The sequence below is a fragment of the Chionomys nivalis genome, chromosome 24 (assembly GCF_950005125.1).
Source record: "Chionomys nivalis chromosome 24, mChiNiv1.1, whole genome shotgun sequence".
Lineage (NCBI taxonomy): Eukaryota > Metazoa > Chordata > Mammalia > Rodentia > Cricetidae > Chionomys > Chionomys nivalis.
The window spans coordinates 35989128-36008886 of record NC_080109.1 but is presented as its reverse complement, the minus strand read 5'-3'; the positions used below and the strand labels follow the sequence as shown (position 1 = coordinate 36008886).

The window sequence follows — 19759 nt, the reverse complement described above, 5'->3', positions numbered from 1 at the left end:
GAAGCCGGTACCACGGGACAACAGCAGCAGAAGTGGAGCGGAGAGAGCTTGGAAGACAAGCTGTGAGTGCTGGGGAAGTGACCACACCCTTGGGAGGATCTCAGGAGATCTTGAGTGGATCCAGACATCGGGCATGGAGTTACTAACGCTTTTGGAGTTTGGTTTCACTTTGTTCAAATGGCCTGCACCCTTGTTCTTCCTTCTCAAAGTAAGACAGTATTTAACTTATTTTTGATTTTTAGATGATCCCACAATGGAGAGACCTTGAACTTTTAAAGATATTTTGAAGTTTTGCAGACTTTGGCTTTCAAAAGAGACTGAGTTGCATTTTTTGTTGTTGCTTTTTTGTTTTTTATTTTTATTTATTTATTTTTATTTTTTTTTTTGGTTTTTGGTTTTTGGAGACAGGGTTTCTCTGTGGTTTTTGGAGCCTGTCCTGGAACTAGCTCTTGTAGACCAGGCTGGTCTCGAACTCACAAAGATCCGCCTGCCTCTGCCTCCCAAGTGCTGGGATTAAAGGCGTGTGCCACCACCGCCCGGCTTGTTGTTGCTTTTTTGTAGAGGTGACTTTTCTGTGGGGCACTTCGAGACAGGGTTTCTCTGTGTAACCTTGGCTGTCCTGGAATGTACTCTGTAGACCAGGTTGGCCTCAAACTCACAGAGATCCGCCTGCCTCTGCCTCCCCCTCCTGAGTGCTAGAAACTAATGGCATGTGTCACCAACACCAGGGAGGCTTAGTATTTTTAAAGAGAACAAATTTTTAAAGACTGTCAGATTTTTTAAAATTTAGAATGTATCCATATATATTGATATTTATGTGTAGTCTTGGGGATGAACAAGAAAGGAAAGGTCGTAGCTTAGCAGTGATGTGTTTGTGTGTCAGGTTGATAGGGGGGTCAGTTGTGCTGGCTAGTTTTATGTCAACTTGACACAAGCTAGGGTCACTGCAGAGGAGGGAATGTCAACTGAGAAAATTCCCTCCAAAAGATGAGGCTGTAGGCAAGCCTGTAGCACATTTTCTTATTTAGTGACTGATGTGGGAGGGCCCAGCCGATCATAGGTGGTTCCAACCCTGGGTTGACAGTCCTGGGTTCAATTAAAACATCAGACTGAGCAAGCCATGATGAGCAAGCCAGTAGGCAGCACTGCTCCATGGCCTGTGCATCAGCTCCTGCCTCCAGGTTCCTGCCCTGTGTGAGCTCCTGCCCTTACTGCTTTAAACCAGAAAAACAGACAGACAGACAGACAGACAGACAAAAAACCTGAAAGTGAAATAAACCCTTTCCCCCCCAAGTTGTTTTTGGTCATGGTGTTTCATCACAGCAATAGTAACCCTAGCTAAGACAACAGCATAAAATTTAAGAAAAAAAAAAAAAGCTCTAAAACCCAATTTTTAAAATCTAGCCTAATAAAATCTAGCCTAATATATGTTAAGTCTAACTGAAGAAACATACTAAGATGTAAAGAAAAAATTACATTTATATAAGAATTTAAATGTAGAAAAAGATACAATGACTTATACATATTTTACTATATAAAGATCATTCAGGGGCTGGAGCAATGGCTCAGAGGTTAAGAGCATTGCCTGCTCTTCCAAAGATCCTGAGTCATTTCCCAGCAACCACATGGTGGTTCACAACCATCTGTAATGGGGTCTGGTGCCCTCTTCTGGCCTTCAGGCATAACGCAGAAAGAATATTGTATACATAATAAATAAATAAATAAATAAATAAATCATTCAGGCATCATTGACAACTTTGTTAATTCTTAATAAATAATTTGAATGGGTTGGCATTTAAATTTACTATAGTAGAAAATGTTACTACTAATCCAAAAACCATAGTAAATCGTGACTCATGTAGCGGCACTGTGATGCTAAAATAAGAGGGGCATTGTGGTTTAAATCATATAACTCATTCAAATGAGACTTTCAAGCACACATTTAAAAATAACTAGTGTCCACTAACTGCTTACAGGTACATGAGAGTTTATTTGTAATTTAAACTTTCCCTAGGCATCATAGAAGATCCACGGTGTGTTCTTTGAGGAAGACTAAGAAAGCCACCTCTGTCAAACAGTCTGTCCATAGCTGCTAAGGGACCAGGAATAGGACCAATGAAGAAGCGGGTCACATGGTGTTACTCTGGATTCTTCCAGTTCTGCGTGTATTTGCCAAGCAGGCTAATACAAATTACACACCTTTCAGTGTGATCTTCTGCCTCAGTTCTAGTCCCTGTTCTCATGGGCTTAAGGTAAAATGTAACTGAAAAGGAAATTACTGTGGTGAGCCCCCCAGGCTCCATGGACTGTTACAAACTCAGGACCACACAGACAGCCCTGGTTTAATTCACTGGTTGACAAAACAAGACAAAAAGACAAGAATGTGGGGGGAATAAAGCCTGTAGAGAGAAGGTGGGGTTGGGAGAGCTGGGAGGGACATGGGAGGGAGCTAGAAGCAAGGCAGGAGAAATCAGAATGCACCGTTTACATTCATGAACTTGTTGAAGAAATCTGTCTAACAAAAAGTAAAATACGTAACTGAAAAATACAACAATATGTATATAAGGGACAAAGAGGAAAGAGTGGGGGAGGGAAGGGGAATGGCTATGGAGGGGAGGAATGGAAATCCGCGGTACCACCAGAGATCAGCCACTTCTTTGTAGTCAATGCTTAGCTAGATGGTCATACTCGTGTTCTATCCAAACATGGCTAGACCGCCATGGTTAAACATGGTGGTTCTGGGTTTCTCCACTTTCATAAATGGTGCATTCCCAACACAAATAAAGGGAGATTATCATATATAAGTATGTATTTCAAGTCCATAAATATGAAGACTTACTATGTGGGAAGCTACATTTCACGTTTTCAATAAGCAAGAGACACTAATGCTCAAACAATGAATTTTTAACTGCTGAAGTGCACACCCCTAAGATAGAAATCTGATCCCATTGCTCCCAGGTGTCACGGAGTGCAAGTCTCTGGTTCCTGTCTCCTTAGGTCAACAAAAGTATTTCCATGGAAACTCGGTGAAACCTAATGAGAAGCTGCAGCTTTCCTCCAGCGACACCAGAGCCCAAAGGATTTAGACAGCGGAGCGCAGTTAGAGCCAGGCATACTGGTGCACACCTGAAATCCCAGCACTCGGGAGGGAGAGGCAGGAGAACCAGGGGTTCAAAGTCGTCCTCAGCTACACAGTAAGTAAAGGGCCAGAGTGAGCCTTTTGGTCCCCAAAACCACTAGGGAGAGGGGAGACAGCAGCTGTCCAGTGTGGACGTTCTGATCATCACCAAACGCAAATGTAAGATACCAAACACTATTCTAATCTGAAATGTTCTTAACAGAATGGTTTACTTCTGTGGTCTCCACAGATTCCTGACGAAGCTGCAGAAAGTTCAACATATAACAATGTTTCCAATACTACCCTGGATATAGAGTGGGTATAACAGAAAAGAATTGATTGAGAAACTTCAAGGGGGCTGTGGTGGCCCATACTTGTCATGTCCACACTTGGGAGGCTGAGGCAGGGGGATCTCAGAAAAAAAGAAGCCCACCCTTAGAGTGCATGCAAGCTCTACTCCAGCCTGGGCTACACATGGGGACCTTGTCCAAACAAAAACACTTGAGACATCATTGGGAAATTTACGAGAGATTTGAAGAATAAGCCAAGTCAGCAAGGACAGAGGAAGCTTCTCTGAGAGGCTTGCAAACCACCATGTCTGTCACATCAGCATACGAAGAGAACCACGATTCTGAGAAGTAAAGCTAATCCCACAAAAACACACTTGATGCTGAGGACCTAAGCCCACAGTCCCCTGAGGACACACAAGAGAACTAGGGAAGTGCGAAGGCTGACAAACAGCAGCACTGGAGAAACTTCCCAAAGTTCCAAAGTCGTCTTAATCCCTCGGTTTTCTCTTGGAACGGGCCAGGAAATCTTATCCACTGTACTAAAGCAGCCTGACTACCGAACTAATGGGAGAGCGTGTGTATGCGCAGGAGCAATGTTTGCGTCGGCTAAAGGCGGTCGGGACTCTGACAAGCCAGTCAGTTTGGCAAGATGTGTGAAATTAGTTTAGGGGTGGAAACGTTTCATTCTTTAGGTTTTTGAGACAATCTCCTATAGCCAAGGCCCTTGATGACCAAAGATGACCTTTAACTCCTGATCCCCCTGCCTCCACCTCCCATGATGTGTAGCCACTCTGGCCTCGTGGGTGGAATATTTTAGGAATGATATGATCAAGTTTTTATATGATCAACTTTTAAAATTACTATACAAACCAGGCGATGGTGACGCACAGCTTTAAACTCAGCAGCTGGGAGGCAGAGGCAGGCAGATCTCTCTCTCTCTCCGAGTTCGAGGCCATCCTGATTAGGAGGCGCCAGTTCTAGGACAACCAGGGTTACACAGAGAAACTCCGTCTTGAAAAACAACAAAACAAAAAACAAATTCCTATATAAACTAGCTTTTCTTTGGTACAGTCTTAACAAATACTAAGAGATTAAAAAAAAAAAACAATATCAACAACAAACACCTATTAGGTAGTCAACTTCTGAAAGAGTCCCAAGGCAAATTCAATTCACAACTCGTTTCGCGAGTTCATTACTTTGGTTCAGTGCCTTTAGCGGAGGAAGGGGGCGGGAGCAGGGCTGATGAACAGTCCGTTCTTTTTAAACAAACTGCTCGGAGTGCTGGACTAAGCGCCCTTGAAACACCATGGAAACCGCCCGCGCACACCCAGTATTCAAACACAGGAAACTGCGGGAAAAATTAAAAAAAAAAAAAAATTAGGGAAGCCAAAAGGGCGTTCGCCTCACATGACCAAGAGAACTGTTCCTGCTCGGGTTCTAATTTTGGCAACTCTGAATTTGGGGCGCCCCGATTCACATGTACACACCAGCTGGTTCTGGACTCTCCGGGGCGAGGGAGGAAACAGGAGAGCGGATACAGAGGGGGACACCAAGAGGTCACGGAGAAGGCACAGAGCAGACCGTGGAAGGGGAAAGCAGAGACCAAGAGACTCCGAAAACAGCTTCATCTCCCCGAACTCTGCTGTTTCTGGAGAGGGTCCCGATCGCCCCCACAGCTGGCGCACGGCTTACCTGGGCCATGATGCTGTCGGTCAGGAGCGAGCCGGAGCTGCGGGGGAGGGGGGGAGAGAAAGAGAAGGTCACAGGAGCCTGGTCTCCTTCCCCAGAAAGGGCTCCTCGCCACCCCACGCCCTCGGTGGAGGAGCCGCTCCCGGGACCACGGCCACTCACCAGGACGGTAGAGCGCAGACTGCGGACGAGAAGGGGACCGATGCTCACGCCGAGGAACAGGGCAGTACTCCGCGGCTCGGTGCAACGGAAACGCCCTGGCCAGCCCAGCCCGACCCTGCCCCGCCCCGCCCCGCCCCTGCTAAGGCCGCACACCCACCAAGGCCCCGCCCCCAGCTACGAAGCTCTGCAAGCTCTGCCTTGTCCCAGCCACTTAGCCGCACCCCTAACTACGGTCCTTTCCTTGCGGGACCCACGCCCCCCACCACGACCACGTCCCTAAATCTCAAGTCCGGCCACGCCCCCTAGCAGGGCCACGCCCTGCCACGTCCTCTGTGCTCCCGCGCCTGCGTGGGGCGCGGCTGGTCCACGTCCACCCTCGGCTGTACTGAACTCGTTTCGATCCCACAGGCCTGGTTGGGACTGGAGAGCCGGGGACTGTCACGTCGCGTCCCACAGCATCTTCCACCGCACGCTGAGCGAGGAGCAGTGAGGGCCTTCCCCAGATGGTTTTCAAGAGTTTAGCGTAATGTCTGTGCCTTGATGGCCTTGTCGCAGATGCAGTTTTGTGTAGCCTACGTGGCTATGTCAAAGCCTCTGGAAATAGTTTTAGTTCCAAACCCAGCCAGGAACTCGCAAGAGTCTTGCGGGGTGCAGGGTGACTAACGTGACTCCGGAAAAGCAGCCGGTGCCCCTCTCAGGTTCGCTGGTGTGGGAGGGACTGACCCTCCCCCGCCCGCCGGGATTGCCGATGAGGCAATAGGACAGGGGCGCCCTAGCCACGGATGTTCTAGAAGGAAATGTCAGGATCAAGTCTTGAGAAAGAAGCCAATCGCGTGAAAGAATGTGGTTGTTCAGGGCTTGTAATTTTCTGGGCGCCACATGCTTAGTCTGGCCCTGACAAGGTCCAGTAGATTGATGGTTTTCTGGCAAAGGAGACACAACTGCCAAGTGGGGGGAGCCTGCCACCTTCCCATGGCCTTACCCCTGTCCCACTGCCTTTCCTCATGTGCTAAGTAGAATCCCTTCTCCAGGGACCTAGCCGCTCCGCATAGCCGAGCACATTTCAGCACCTCTCCTAGGGGATTGCTGTTGTTGTTTTTCAGAGATTACTTGGGTTTTTATTCTGTTCTTTTCCTGCACTCAAGGGATCCTCCCACAGGACTCTCTAAGGACTACAATGCCATCGTCGCAGGCATTGCCCTGTCCCCCGCCCCTGAGCATTTTTTAAGACCCACGTATCCCTCAGTCGCTCATACTTGTCTACTTTCTGACCACAGGTAATAGCATCTCCTTCTAACTGACCTAGGCATTGTTTTTCCCACCCACACCTACTCAGCTGCGTGTTCCTCCTTTCTCTTTCTACTCTGAAGTTAGGAGCAGAGGAGCCTGTTTAAGAATGTTGATGTAGAAAACGATGCCTTGCGTGGGTAGTTGGAAAAATGCTCTCTCCGGCAGTCAGGTAGAAGAGCGGGAGTTATTACGCCCAGAATCTTGATCGTCCCCAGCGAATGTTTCTTTTACTTCCAGTTACAACTAGTTTATTCACCTGGACCCTAGACGGCTCTAAACCCTCACTCTGGAAGAGCAAGCCCATTTTCCGTATCCAGTATGTCCAGTGTGGTGGGTCCTATACTGAAGATAAAGCAGAGCTTGTGGGCGAGGGAGAGGACCGCTATTTCCCAAAGGAGATTGGGAAAGTTTCCTAACCAAAGACGCCTGAATTAATATGATTGAGTGTGCTGAGCACCTGGGAAAACAGGCCTAAGATACCCCACCTTAAAATTCTAAAAATAGCACACGTACAGACACTGAGGAGACAGCATGCGTGGAAGAATGCACAGGATAATGCAATACGGCTGTCTTCTGAGCAACGGGAGTTCATTTCTCAGCTGTCTAGAAGCTGGAAAATTCAGGATCAAGGCTCTGCAGACTCAGGGTCTGGTGAGGCTCTGCTCAGAGAACATCATCTCAGTGAAGCTTCACATGGCACAAGATGCTCCCAGGCTCCTTAGGGGGTCTCATTTGTAAGGGCACTAATCTCAATCATGAAGTGAAATCTTCATGATTAATTGCTTCTTTAAGGCAATCCTATGAGCTTGGAAGCTGGGTTTTAGCATATCAATGTACGGGTGATATATCAGATCACAACAAGCCTAGATACATCTCAGAATGTTTTCTGGTACCACCACCATGCTAACAGCCTTCATATGTGCTGTCCAAGGACTTAAAGCCAAGACCCTGCAGAATTATAAGATTAGATGTCCTTCCACTGGTGCGTAGCCCAGTGGTCATCAGACAGGCTTTATCCAGTAACTGACTGAAAAAGAGACAGAGCCCCACAGCCAGATATTAGGCTGAGTTCAGGGAATCCTGCTCAAGAGAGGGAAGAAGGATTGTAGGAGCCAGAGGGGTCAAAGACACCACAAGAAAGCCCTCAGAGTCAACTATCCTGGGCTCATAGGGGTTCACAGAGACTGAATTGACAACCAGGGAGCATGTACAGGTCTAGCCTAGGTCCTCTGCATATATGGAACAGTTGTGTAGCTTGGTCAACATTCTAGACAGAATATCATGTCAGCAGAAGTATATGGTAAAGGAACTTCTTCACCTCATGATGGACAGGGCAGCGAGCTGGGAAGCAGATCAGATAGCATCTTCAAGGCAGCACCCAGTGAGGCCCCACCTCCTAAAGTTTCTGTAATCTCCCCAAATGGCACCACCAGCTGAGAACTATTAAACCCAGAAGCCTATGGGAGACATTTCATGTTTAAACCATACTAGTAAATTGACACATTAATGTAGTATAGAATGGGATTTTGATTTATTGTTTTTCAAGAAAGACTGCTGCTTAATATAATTTGCTAGTATTCAGAATTATCAAGAGTTATTAAAATGAGTTCAAAATAAGCTTTGAGAGAATTTTCCTAGAAGAACAGATGTATTCTCAGACAGAACCTGAATTCTGGGGAAGACTCATTCCTGACTCAACTAAAATTTTGTCTTATGATTTTATTAGTATACGACCTTGGGCTTTGATTTTTTTGTTGTTGTTGCTTTGCTTATTTTTTATTTATTTTTTGAGACAGGGTTTCTATGTGTAGCCCTGGCTGTCCTGAACTCACTAAGTATACCAGGCTGGCCTTGAACTCAGTGATCCGCCTACCTCTGCCTCCTGAGTGCTGAAATTATAGACATGCACCACCACCGCCTGGCTATGATTTTTCTTTATTTGGGATGGTGGCTAAGATTACATGAGCTGCCTTTTCAGTTCCTAAAATAACAGGATGATTGATTTTAGTTTCTCATGCCTCTTTCTCCTTCCAAAAAACTGTTGCCGCCAAACCCAACCCTCATTTTTCATGCCGATGATTCAGTCCCCACCCATCCCACTCTAAAAAAGAAAATACTGTCCCAACCCATCCTACTCAAAAGTGAAAATACAGCTCTTTAAATCCATTCACAGCACTACAGCTGTGAGCCTAGCCACCAGCTACCACATACCCCTGGCACCCACACACCCGTGACACCCACACACCCTTGGCTACCACACACTCCTGGCACCCACACATCCTTGGCTAACATACCCTAGCACCCACACACCTGTGGCACCCACACACCTGTGGCACCCACACACCCTTGGCTACCACACAACCGTGGCACGCACACACCCGTGGCACCCACACACCCGTCCGTGGCACCTACACACCCTTGGCTACCATACACCCGTAGCACCCACACACCCTTGGATACCACACACTCGTGGTACCCACACACCCCGGTTCATTTCAGCTTCTGGGGTCTGCATGATGGCCTTCTTAACATTAGCATCATTCACCCGTTGTTCATTCATAAATTTATCGCGTGCCTTGCCATTGACACCGAGAGCACAGCGGTGGGAGGAAAGGCACACGAAGTCTGCCTAGCCAGCCCTTGACCTGACAGGTTGCCATGACAGCAGTATTCTGTTAACCAGCTGCTGGGGAGTGAGGGACGTGGGCAAGGGAAAGGTCCTCGTGGGGTGTCAACCTAACTGCGCTCCAGGCTACCCAGATGTCAGCTTAGATGCTGCTTCTCGTCATGTATGAGGATTTCTGCAGCAGACTGGCATTGATTGGCAATTAGAGTAAAGCAGACTCTTCCCCCCATAGGCCTAACCCCGTTTGTTAAGGGCCAGGAAGAGGTTCACTTCTGCATGACAGCCAGGGTGGTCTTCTGCCCACTGGGCTTCAGGTTCAGGTTTGAATTTGAATCTACCCATCATTCTCCATTGTGCTCTCCCACCAGCCTCCCTTGGTCTCCTGCAGGTGGTACAGCCCTTAACTTCCCCAATCACATGAGCAATTTCTTATCTGTCTCATTGTGTATGTGTGTGCACATGTATATCTCATTGGTCCTATCTTTCAAACTAATACGAAGGGGAAAAACAACTTCTGTTACTAATGTGCGGGATTTTCCATTCACAATAAGCAATTCTCAGACTCTTTAGATACTAACTATATAAGCTTCAATTTAATTTTGACTCTACCTGGGGTAAAGGTCTACCTGATAGACTATGGGCTTACTCTCATAAGACCATGCTCATTCCAGACACCCATTGAGTCCTGGGTAGTCTGCACTTTAAAAAAGTTAAATTTACGTTATGGGTCTAAGTGTGCTGCTTACATGTATATATGGATACCATGTCATGCCTTGTGCCAAAGCACGTCAAAATGGGGTGTCACATCCCTTGGGACTAAAGCTGGAGTTATGGATTGTAGTGAGGTACTGGGAACGGAAGCAGAGCCTCCTCTGAAAAGCAGCAGCAAGTGCTCCTGACTGCTGAGCCAATTCCCAGTCCCTCATCTGCATTTCTGAACGATGGCTAGAGATCAGGTTTCCCACAGCCTCTTCTTCAGGTCTCATACATAATTGACCATAATGGCTCACAAGATTCAGTAAGACATTTACATACGCTTATCAGTTCATTATAAAACAATTACAAAAGACTCAGCCCAAGAGGAATATGGGAGAGGCACAGAGCTGACAGACCTCAGCCGCACCCTGCTTGTGTGCTGGCAGCTTACTAAGGGGTGAAACTACAGGAGTAATCCTTCTGATCATTTCCACTTTAGGAACATCCTGTACACTTATGAATAAGATGTTGGTGTGCTGGGCCAAGCCCTGAAAGAGGATGCTTTGGGGCCAGCATTTTTGATGGGCAAAGGAAAGCCTACCCTTGCCGTGCAGCTGCTGTTCTGGGGCCTCAGCCATGACTCCTGGTTCTCAGCAGTATTCCCCTCAAGGAGCCACCTGACTGGGCAATCCTGTCTCGGTACTTTGACTACACCTCATGGAAAGCCCTAAGTTACACAACCCAGCAAGCCTGCTCTGGATTTCTGACCCACAGGCATGGTGACACTTTCCAGCTTTAAGGGTAATGTGTCACAAAGCCACAGCTAACATTCAAACAGTCCATGTCAGAGGTCAACAGGACAGAAATTCCAGGGCCAACTTCCAAGGTCATGGTACTCACTCTTCATGGATTTTGAATGATATCCACCGCCTGTCTTTGATTTCTCCCACTTCGCTTTGAAATGTGATTTAAAAAGTTATGTGGAAGAATAATTTGAACGGTTAGCTGGGGACAGCTTGGGTGAGCTATCTGGGAACAGCTTGGGTGAGCTATCTAGGGATAGCTTAGGTGGGCTATCTGGGGACAGCCTGAGTGTGTCGTCTGGGGACAGCTTGGGTGGGTTGTCTGAATGATGTTCACAGAGTGAACAACAAAGAACAGTTCCAAATTTCTGCCACCACTTACATGGCTTAAGGCCTCTGGCGTGGAAACTGAGACAGTCTCTTCATTCAAGCTCTTACCTTTCTAGACTCCGTACATCCATCCTATCAGAGTCTCTGGGAAACAAATCAAGAAATCTAAGTCATGTTTTTATAATCCGCCAGGCCCTGGTATTGATCTTCTATACTGGAAGACGGCAGGGAGCGTGTGTGTGGGGGGAAGTGGGTGAATAATATGTAGTTGATTAATATTAAGTAGGTAAAAAATGAAAGTAATAATAATAGCATGAAGTTATTTCAAAAAACAGATGAACCAAAGGAATGAGGCATAGGAAGGAAGAATCTGTTCTGTTTCCATCCAGAGGTAGTTTAAGAACAGGAACCTATGTTCTGGTGATGAGTCAGGAGACTTCTAGGCTTATTTTAGGGAGGGCCTCTCAGTTTACTAAAAGGAAGGAGATAAGATTGATATAATCACAGAGGAGACTATGTTTTTCAGAATTTACTAGTTAATAAACATATGTTCATTTCAACAGATGTATATAAAGACAATGCAAAATAGTGTACAATTCAAAATCAAAACACATTTTAAAAAGTGAGCTTTCAGAACACACAAGTGAAGCAAAGCCACTATTTCCAAGTACTCTGAGCAATTGCCCTTGAGAAGGGCAAGCCGCTGGCACCAGAGTGGGGTTCATTCTTCTGCCTTACTCTTCTGGCCAAGCAAACGCAGGCTGCAGAAGGGGCCCTCAAGGTTAGGAAAGGCCCAGCAGGGCCCAACAGAGGACAATAACCTCAGTGGCCTGCAGAAGTCAGCCCGTTCCAGCGTGACTCATCGTCCAGGAATCCCGGGAGGCCACCAAAAGGGAAACTCAAGAGGGAACACGTGCAAACAAAGCCCTCCCAGTTTCAGCCTGAGGCAGCTCAAGGGACACCTATGCTGCAGCTGTGACAGAGGGGATGGCCATGTAAGCACCAGAGGCCTGGGGAGCGAGTGAGAGCCAGCGTGCTGTCCTGAAAACGACTACTCTGGAGAGAAAAGGCCACCGGCTCACAGGCCATGAGCACTCCTACGCAAGTTAAAGACCCTTCTGGGGTCCCTTGGGTCTAGGAGCCATACTCCTTGGCAAGCCTTACCGCTGGCTGGCTAAATGAAATAACCGTAACTCAGAAAGGGGTCTAGGAAGCAAGCTGAGTCTACTTGCTCACTGTTTCCATTGTCCTCACTATTTTCCTTGGTGTCTGCAACTTTCTTATCTCTAAACTCTCCCCTGAAAGAATCCCTTCAAACCCTAACACTTGCTGACAAACTTGTACCCACACCTTTCCCTGGAGACAACTTGCTGTAGTGGCATTTTATTTGCATTTTAATAAATAAAGACCGCCTTAAGTTCAGAAAGTAAAATAGCCCCACTGGTCAGTCTTAAAGACCAGGCAGTGGTAACACACACCTTTAATCCCAGTAGATGCACTAGTTACCATAGAAACTGGGAGGTGCATTCATTTAATCCCAGCCCTAGAGAGAATTATAAAATGGGAGGAGACAGCTCTCAGATACAGTCTCATTCTGAGATTCCTGGAGGCAGAATCGCCATTTTGGACTGAGGTTGAGGTAAGAGCTATTGGCTGGCTGTTATGCCTTTTTGGTCTTCAGGTTGAACCCCAGTATCAGTCTCTGGGTTTTTATTAACCATGCCATCAGTTTGCACCTGCCCAGTTGAGTGGCTCTATACCTGCCACCTCCTGCCAACTAAGATCTCTGTAGCTGAGAGTCCCACATCCAGCAGTTGCTTGGCTCATGCAGCCTGAAACAAGTGGTTCCCTACAAAGACGGCCCCCCGATCTTGGGCCCTATTTTCCCTTTTTCCTCAAGCATTTGCTGACTGTGGAGTTCATTCTCCAGTATTTTTCTGAAAAAGATTCAAAGGATGCCAAACGCTTTAAACTTGCATCTTTGAAATGCCTTGAATCTACCCCTTCTTACTTACTAAGAAACAGGGCATGAGGTCATTTTCCATCTGGGTGGTAAGGGAGGCAGTGAGAAGTCTGGGCCATTCCTGTCTTTGCTCTCTTTAATCTCTCGGACATCTCAGGATCTTTTCTTCAGCTCCATAGTGCAAAAGTTTCACACAGCATTCAGGAGCAACTTTTTAAATATTTCTCTAAAATTACCTTACCTTTTTTATATTCTCTTTCTGGAACCCCTGTCTATCGGTGTTGGGCTTTTTGAATTCTAGTATCTTCCTTTTTTCTATTTTTTAACTTTTTTTTTTTTTTTTTGGTTTTTCGAGACAGGGTTTCTCTGTAGCTTTGGAGCCTGTCCTGGAACTAGCTCTTTTTTTTTTTTTTTTTTTTTTTTTTTGGTTTTTCGAGACAGGGTTTCTCTGTGGCTTTTTGAGCCTGTCCTGGAACTAGCTCTGTAGACCATGCTGGTCTCGAACTCACTGAGATCCGCCTGCCTCTGCCTCCCGAGTGCTGGGATTAAAGGCGTGCGCCACCATCGCCCGGCTGTGGAACTAGCTCTTGTAGACCAGGCTGGCCTCGAACTCACAGAGATCCGCCTGCCTCTGCCTCCCGAGTGCTGGGATTAAAGGCGTGCACCACCACCGCCCGGCTATTTCTTAACTTTTAAACTGACTTTCTGGATGGTTTCATTTTATACTCTAAAATCGGTTACACTTAACATCAGGAAGTAATGTGTTCTTCTCTGCACGGCTTTGTACCACGCCTTCCTCTCCCCTCACCATCTCTGCTTACCCACGTGAAGCTATTAACCAGGGGTGTTCACGTGTTTGTTCCTAAGATTTTTTTCTGCTCCCAGCCCAGCTGCTGCTTTTCGCGTGTTTGTTTAGATCCATCAAGATCTATACATTCAGCGTGTATGGCTGATGTCTCAAGCCTGTCTACTATGCGCAGCAACACCTGCCTGCAATATCAGCTCTCAAGAGGCAGAAGACATTTACAATCAGCCTAGGCTACAGAGCAAGACCACGCCTCAAAATAAACAAACTGGGCGGTGGAGGCACATTCCTTTAATCCCAGCATTTGAGAGGCTGAGGCAGGTGGATCTTTGTGAGTTTGAGGGACTTCTGGACTTCTAAGAGAGGCTCCAAAGCTATACAGAGAAACCCTGTCTCAAAAAACAAACAAACAAACAAACAAACAAAACAAAATAAAACAAAACAAAAAGTCAAATAGACAAAGGAAAAGAGGCTGGAACGCAATCCCGAGGGTGGCTTGCAGGCAGCTTCCCTGCGGGGCTCAGCTGCCCTAACCAAGGATGTAAAAGTTCAGGAGCTGGAGATTCTCACGCCTCCCCACCCCAACCCCGCCCGCTCCCTCTCCGTCTCTGAGCGCGCCGTGGGCGGGGACCCGGGCTCACCGATGGAAGGTCAGAGGCCGAGGGGGCGGAGCCGGTCGCCATGTTGACGCTCCGCGCGCTGCGGGCCACCGTCCTGGTCTACGCGGTGGGCGCCGCCGTGTTGTTGGCGCAGCTGCTGCGCCGCCTGCGCGGGGGCTTCCGGGAGCCGGCGCTGCCGGCACAGCCCGACCGCGTGGCCATCGTGACGGGCGGAACCGACGGCATCGGGCTGGCCACGGCGCGGCGGCTGGCCCGGCTGGGCATGCGCGTGGTCATAGCCGGGAACAACGCGGCGAAGGCGAACGACGTCGTCTCCCGGATCCGCGAGGAGACGAAGAACGAGAAGGTGCACTTCCTGTTCTGCGACCTGGCCTCCCTCCGCTCCGTCCGGAAGTTCGCCCGCGACTTCCTGTCGCGCGGCCTCCCGCTGCACGTGCTGGTCAACAACGCCGGCGTCATGATGGTGCCCCCCGGCCGCACCGAGGACGGCTTCGAGCACCACTTCGGTGTCAACTTCCTGGGCCACTTCCTGCTGACGCACCTGCTGCTGGGTGCACTGACGTCGGCGGGGTCGCCGGGTCAGAGGTCCAGGGTGGTCACCGTGGCGTCGGCCACGCACTACGTGGGGGACCTGGACCCGGCGGACCCGCAGGACCGGAAGTCGCCCTACTCGGCGCACGCGGCCTACGCGCGGAGCAAGCTGGCGCTCGTGCTGTTCTCGCAGCGGCTGCAGCGGCTGCTGGCGGCGCGCGGCGACCCCGTGACCGCCAACCTGGTCGACCCGGGCGTCGTGGACACGGCGCTCTTCCGCCACGTGTGGTGGGGCACGCGGGCCGTGCAGCGGGCGCTCGGCTGGCTGCTCTTCAAGACCCCCGACGAGGGCGCCTGGACTTCCGTCTACGCTGCCGCCGCCCCGGAGCTGGAAGGGGTCGGCGGCCGCTACCTCTACAACGAGGCCGAGACAGAACCGCTGGGCCTTGCGCGGGATGTGGAGCTGCAGGCGCGGCTGTGGGCGGAGAGCTGCCGGCTGGCGGGGATCCCCGACGGGATGGGCTTCGGCGTGGAGTAGGCCCGCGCCCGCGATGGCACCACGGACTCTGCACCAAGCACCTACATGGACCTGATGCTGTGATGATGTGGGCGTGTGACATCATCGCCCGCTGCCGCCTCTCCCCCCAGGCTCCCATGGGGCCCCCAGCCAGGCGGTGGGGCACCATAAAGGATTCTGCACCAAGAAAACAATAAGAATTCTGCTGCTAATTGATTTCATTCACAGACATGCAATAAATCTCTTACTCAACCCTTGCTCTAACATCTCTATTCTCCCTTGTTTCAGACCATCAGACTTCCTAGTTCCAACTGTGGTTTCAACTTTGCCTCGTAACGGTTTTAAAACTAACCCACCTCTTCATTTCTCGAATTCCATAGTTTCATACCTATCCTTATGACCACATGCCTTGTTAGCTGTATACAATCACTTTACTGTCAAACTTTGTATAATGTTGAAAGGAATGGTCATGAACACGAATTCACACTGCGGTTTTTAATCTTTCCCATCTGTGTTTCCTGTTGAATCTGAGCTAGGCTGAGGTGAGGACTCCGACACTCGGCCCAGTCCAGTGTAAACCCCGACACAGGTTAGGAGCTCTCTGAGCATGGACACCCGAATCCAAGTCAGTGGTGTTTATCACTCACCAGGCTTCGTGTTCCTCCGAAACGTTTTACATCTCCCCATTCATCTGCTTCTTATTCCTTTAGGGAACACATGGCTGTTCTTAGTTTGAGTTTCAAAACCTACATCTTTGGTAAAACTAAAAATCCTCACAACAAACATTGTAATAACTTTGTTAAGCAAACCATGCCTCTAAAAGCAGAAGATTGACCTGAAAGACGGCTACTCTTATCCCTCAAGAGAAAGCAAAGCCCTATGGGAAGAAAAACCATTAGCTAGTGTGTCGAGACAATTGGGAGCATTTTGCAAACTGGGGATAGACCCAGGGCCATGTGTGTACAGGGTTCCAGCATTCCTGCTGGGTCGCTGCAGTTTCTTCTCTTTAGACTGAGTCAGGGACAGAAGCTTTCCTTTGTAGCCATGAATGAAAAGTACCCAGAGAAAGACAGGACTCAAGGGAATATAGGTTATGAGGAGACAGGAAGTGCCCATGCTGGGGTTCTTCATGAACAAATGATCCCTCGCCCCAGCCTCGATGCTTCAGCACTTCATAAGCTTCTTGATGCCAATGCACAATCCTAAGAAATCCTCAAATTCCCTAAGGTTAAGTTTCATCACCCACCTAAAATGGAAATTTAGAATTAAAGCATTCGGTTATAAACATCGTGTTTCCTCAATCTCTTCATCCGTTCTTTCATCTTTCTTACTCTTCTGTTTTGAGACAGGGTCTCACTATGTAGCTCAGGCTAGCCTGGAATTCACTATACAGACCAGGCTAGCCTCAAACTCTCAACCGCATGGTGATCCTTCTGCCTCTGTCTCCCTAGTGCTGGATTACAGATTTGAGCTATCATACCCAGCCTCATTTTCACATACACTATGCAATATGGTGATTCTGATCACTAAATAGCCATTTTAAAATTCGCATATATTTAGTTGACAAGATGGCCTTCTTAGTTAGGTTTCTGTTCCTGTGAAGCCACACTATGACCATGGCAAGTCTTAAAGGGAAAACATTTCAATGGGGCTGGCTTACAGTCCAGAGGTTTAGTTCATTATTGCATAGTAGGAAGCGTGGTGGTGTGCAGGCAGACATGGTGCTGGAGAAAGGAGCTGAGATTGCTGCATCCGGATGGGTAGACAGCAGGAAGTGAAAGCCACACTGGCCAGGCTTGAGCTTCTGAAACCTCCAAGTCCCCTAGTGAAGCACTTCCTCTGACAAAGCCACACCTCCTAATAGGGCTACTCCCTATGGGCCTATGAGGGCCATTCTTACTCAAACCACCACAAAGGCTTAGCAAGTAAAGGTGCTTATTGCCAACTTTGACAATCTGAGTTTGATCCCTGGAACTCACAGATAAGAACTGATTCCCACACTTGGCCATCTTACCTCTATACTTGGTTAACATGGTATATTAGGGTTCTTTAGAGTCACAGTACTTATAGAATTAAATCCCGTGTGTGTGTGTGTGTGTGTGTGTGTGTGTGTGTGTGTGTGCCTGTGCGTGCATGAGTGCTTGCTTGGGGCTGATATATGGGAATGACTTACAGGCTGCAGTCCGACGTAGTTGCTCAGTCCCATGAGGCTGGGTTTCTCAGCTGGTCTTCTGCACACGCTGGAATCCAGTGAAGGAGACTGGCGAGGAGAGGGAAACAGCTGAAGAATAAATAATCCCTTCTTTCTTCCATTGTCCTGTATACACTTCCAGCAGAAGGTGTGGCCCAGATTCCTGCCTCAAGATCCAAATCGAAAGCCTGTTGTCTTCCTGCCTCAAGGTCCAGATCACAAGTATGCCTCCATTTCTGGATTATAGTTCATTCCAGATATAGTCTAGTTGACAACTGAGAATAGGCATCACATATGGCCTGTGTGTGTGCACACAAACACACACAAAAATAAATGAATATGATAACAAATTTTACTTCGGAAAGCCAGAATAATATTTAATGGCAAGTATATTAACATATCAACATGCTAATTTAGGACAAGTCACCTGTAAAATTATACATGTGGTCAATGGGACATGTGGATTTCTCACCTAAATTATATAATGGATTATTATGAACCTCTTTGGCTGGTTTGGCTTGATGTTTCTTGAGACAAGATCTCATACAGCTCAGGCTGCTCTTGAACTTCTGATTTTTCTGCCTTCACCTCATAAGTGTTGGGGTTGCAGCTGTTATCACCGTGCTCATTTTATTAATCAATAGGAAAAATAAAGACTAAGAAATCATCTGTCGGGCTGGAGAGATGGCTCAGAGGTTAAGAGCATTGCCTGCTCTTCCAAAGGTCCTGAGTTCAATTCCCAGCAACCACATGATGGCTCACAGCCATCTGTAATGGGGTCTGGTGCCCTCTTCTGGCCTGCAGGCATACACACAGACAGAATATTGTATACATAATAAATAAGTAAATATTAAAAAAAAAAGAAAGAAATCATCTGTCATGAATGTATGTCAGGAAGTCCTTCAGCCGAGATGAAGCTCAGGTTAGAGACTTGCTGAGGCTTCTGGGAAGGCTGAAATCCACAGATAGGGTGGGTCTGGAAGCCTGGAAGGGTTGCTGAGACATCTGGAGTTGGGCAAGACGATCCTGGAAAAAGAGGCATCTTGGAGAGGAAACTTGATGTTTTGAAACTGACTTTTCCTTTGGACAATTGCTCACTCTGAGAAAGTCAGAAAGCCAGGCCTGACACAGGGGAGCCGCTAAGGCCGAGGCGACGGCAGACCCACGGCCTTGGGGCTGGAGGAGTCTTCTGAGGTGTAAAGTCAGGGTATAAAGTGTGGTCAGGGTGTAAAGTGTGGTCTGACCAAATTCTGATGCTCCATTAAAAATCAAGCAGAAAACCTCTGAAAACTGAACAGCTGGGCTTTTTATTTTTTGTTATTGCTGTTCTTTTGTCTCAAAAGACACAATGAGGACCAGGCCCTGGAAGACCTCTTAGGTAGAATTATCTCCAGAAACAGGCTGAGTCCGAGACAGCAAAAAGCCTCAGGGGCTTACAGAGCAACGTCCCCCTCGAGGACATTCTAGCGATGGTAAAGCTATAGATACTGAAAACATTGGAAGTTTTCAAGGCTTGGGCAAGAGGACTTTTGTGTGTGTGTGGGTGGGGGGGCTCTGCCTGATCCTTTAATGTGATACGGGTCATTCGCTGGAACACATAGTACACATACCATCATGAGACCAGGTGGTAAACTTTGCACACTGGATGACGGTGAAGCAATGGCAGGCTCGTCATTGGTGAAAGTCCTACTCTGGTGGGCACAGTGTTGACAACTGGGGAAGGCAGTGTGCGGAGGAAGATGGGAATCTCTGCGGTTCTTCTCAATTGTGCTGTGAACCTAAAACTAAGCTTTGAAATAAAGATGACAGAAAGTAAAAGAAAGAGGAAATAAATAAAAAGGAGAAATAGGAAGGAAGGAAAGAAAAGGAAGGAAGGAAGGAAGGAAGGAAGGAAGGAAGGAAGGAAGGAAGGAAGGAAGGAAGGAAGGAAGGAAGACAGCAGGCAGGCAGGCCAACTTTCATTGCACCTGGAGCTGAGTCTGTGAGTCTGTCCTGGCTGTCCTCAGATCCCAGAGGAAAAACGGAATAGACATCTAATCCAGGGACTTTAGCTGCCACGAAGCCACAAACAATGTCACTGTTGATTTCTCATCTTGATAAGATCTAGAACCACCCAAACGGAGCCTCT

General features: G+C 47.9%; 2 protein-coding genes across 2 annotated transcripts in view; one reads left to right on the top strand and one right to left on the bottom strand.

Annotated features, from left to right (window-relative positions):
* Positions 1-5406, bottom strand: part of Anxa5 (annexin A5) — a 29176-nt gene extending 23770 nt beyond the window's left edge. Inside the window, exons 1-2 of the mRNA XM_057757242.1 lie at positions 5260-5406; positions 5101-5137 (exon numbers count right to left, since the gene is read on the bottom strand). Coding sequence (XP_057613225.1) covers positions 5101-5109 — 9 coding nt within the window. The 5' untranslated portion in view covers positions 5110-5137; positions 5260-5406. The remainder of the gene's footprint in view (positions 1-5100; positions 5138-5259) is intronic.
* Positions 5407-14437: 9031 nt separating this feature from the next.
* Positions 14438-16679, top strand: Dhrsx (dehydrogenase/reductase X-linked). Its single transcript, XM_057757024.1, has one exon. The coding sequence runs from the start codon at positions 14454-14456 to the stop codon at positions 15459-15461; it is 1008 nt and encodes a 335-aa protein (XP_057613007.1). The 5' UTR covers positions 14438-14453; the 3' UTR covers positions 15462-16679.
* The last annotated feature ends 3080 nt before the right edge of the window (positions 16680-19759 follow it).

Coding starts and splice junctions, on each gene's coding strand:
- Dhrsx (XM_057757024.1), top strand. CDS start 14,454: ATGTTGACGCTCCGCGCGCTGCGGGCCACCGTCCTGGTCTACGCGGTG.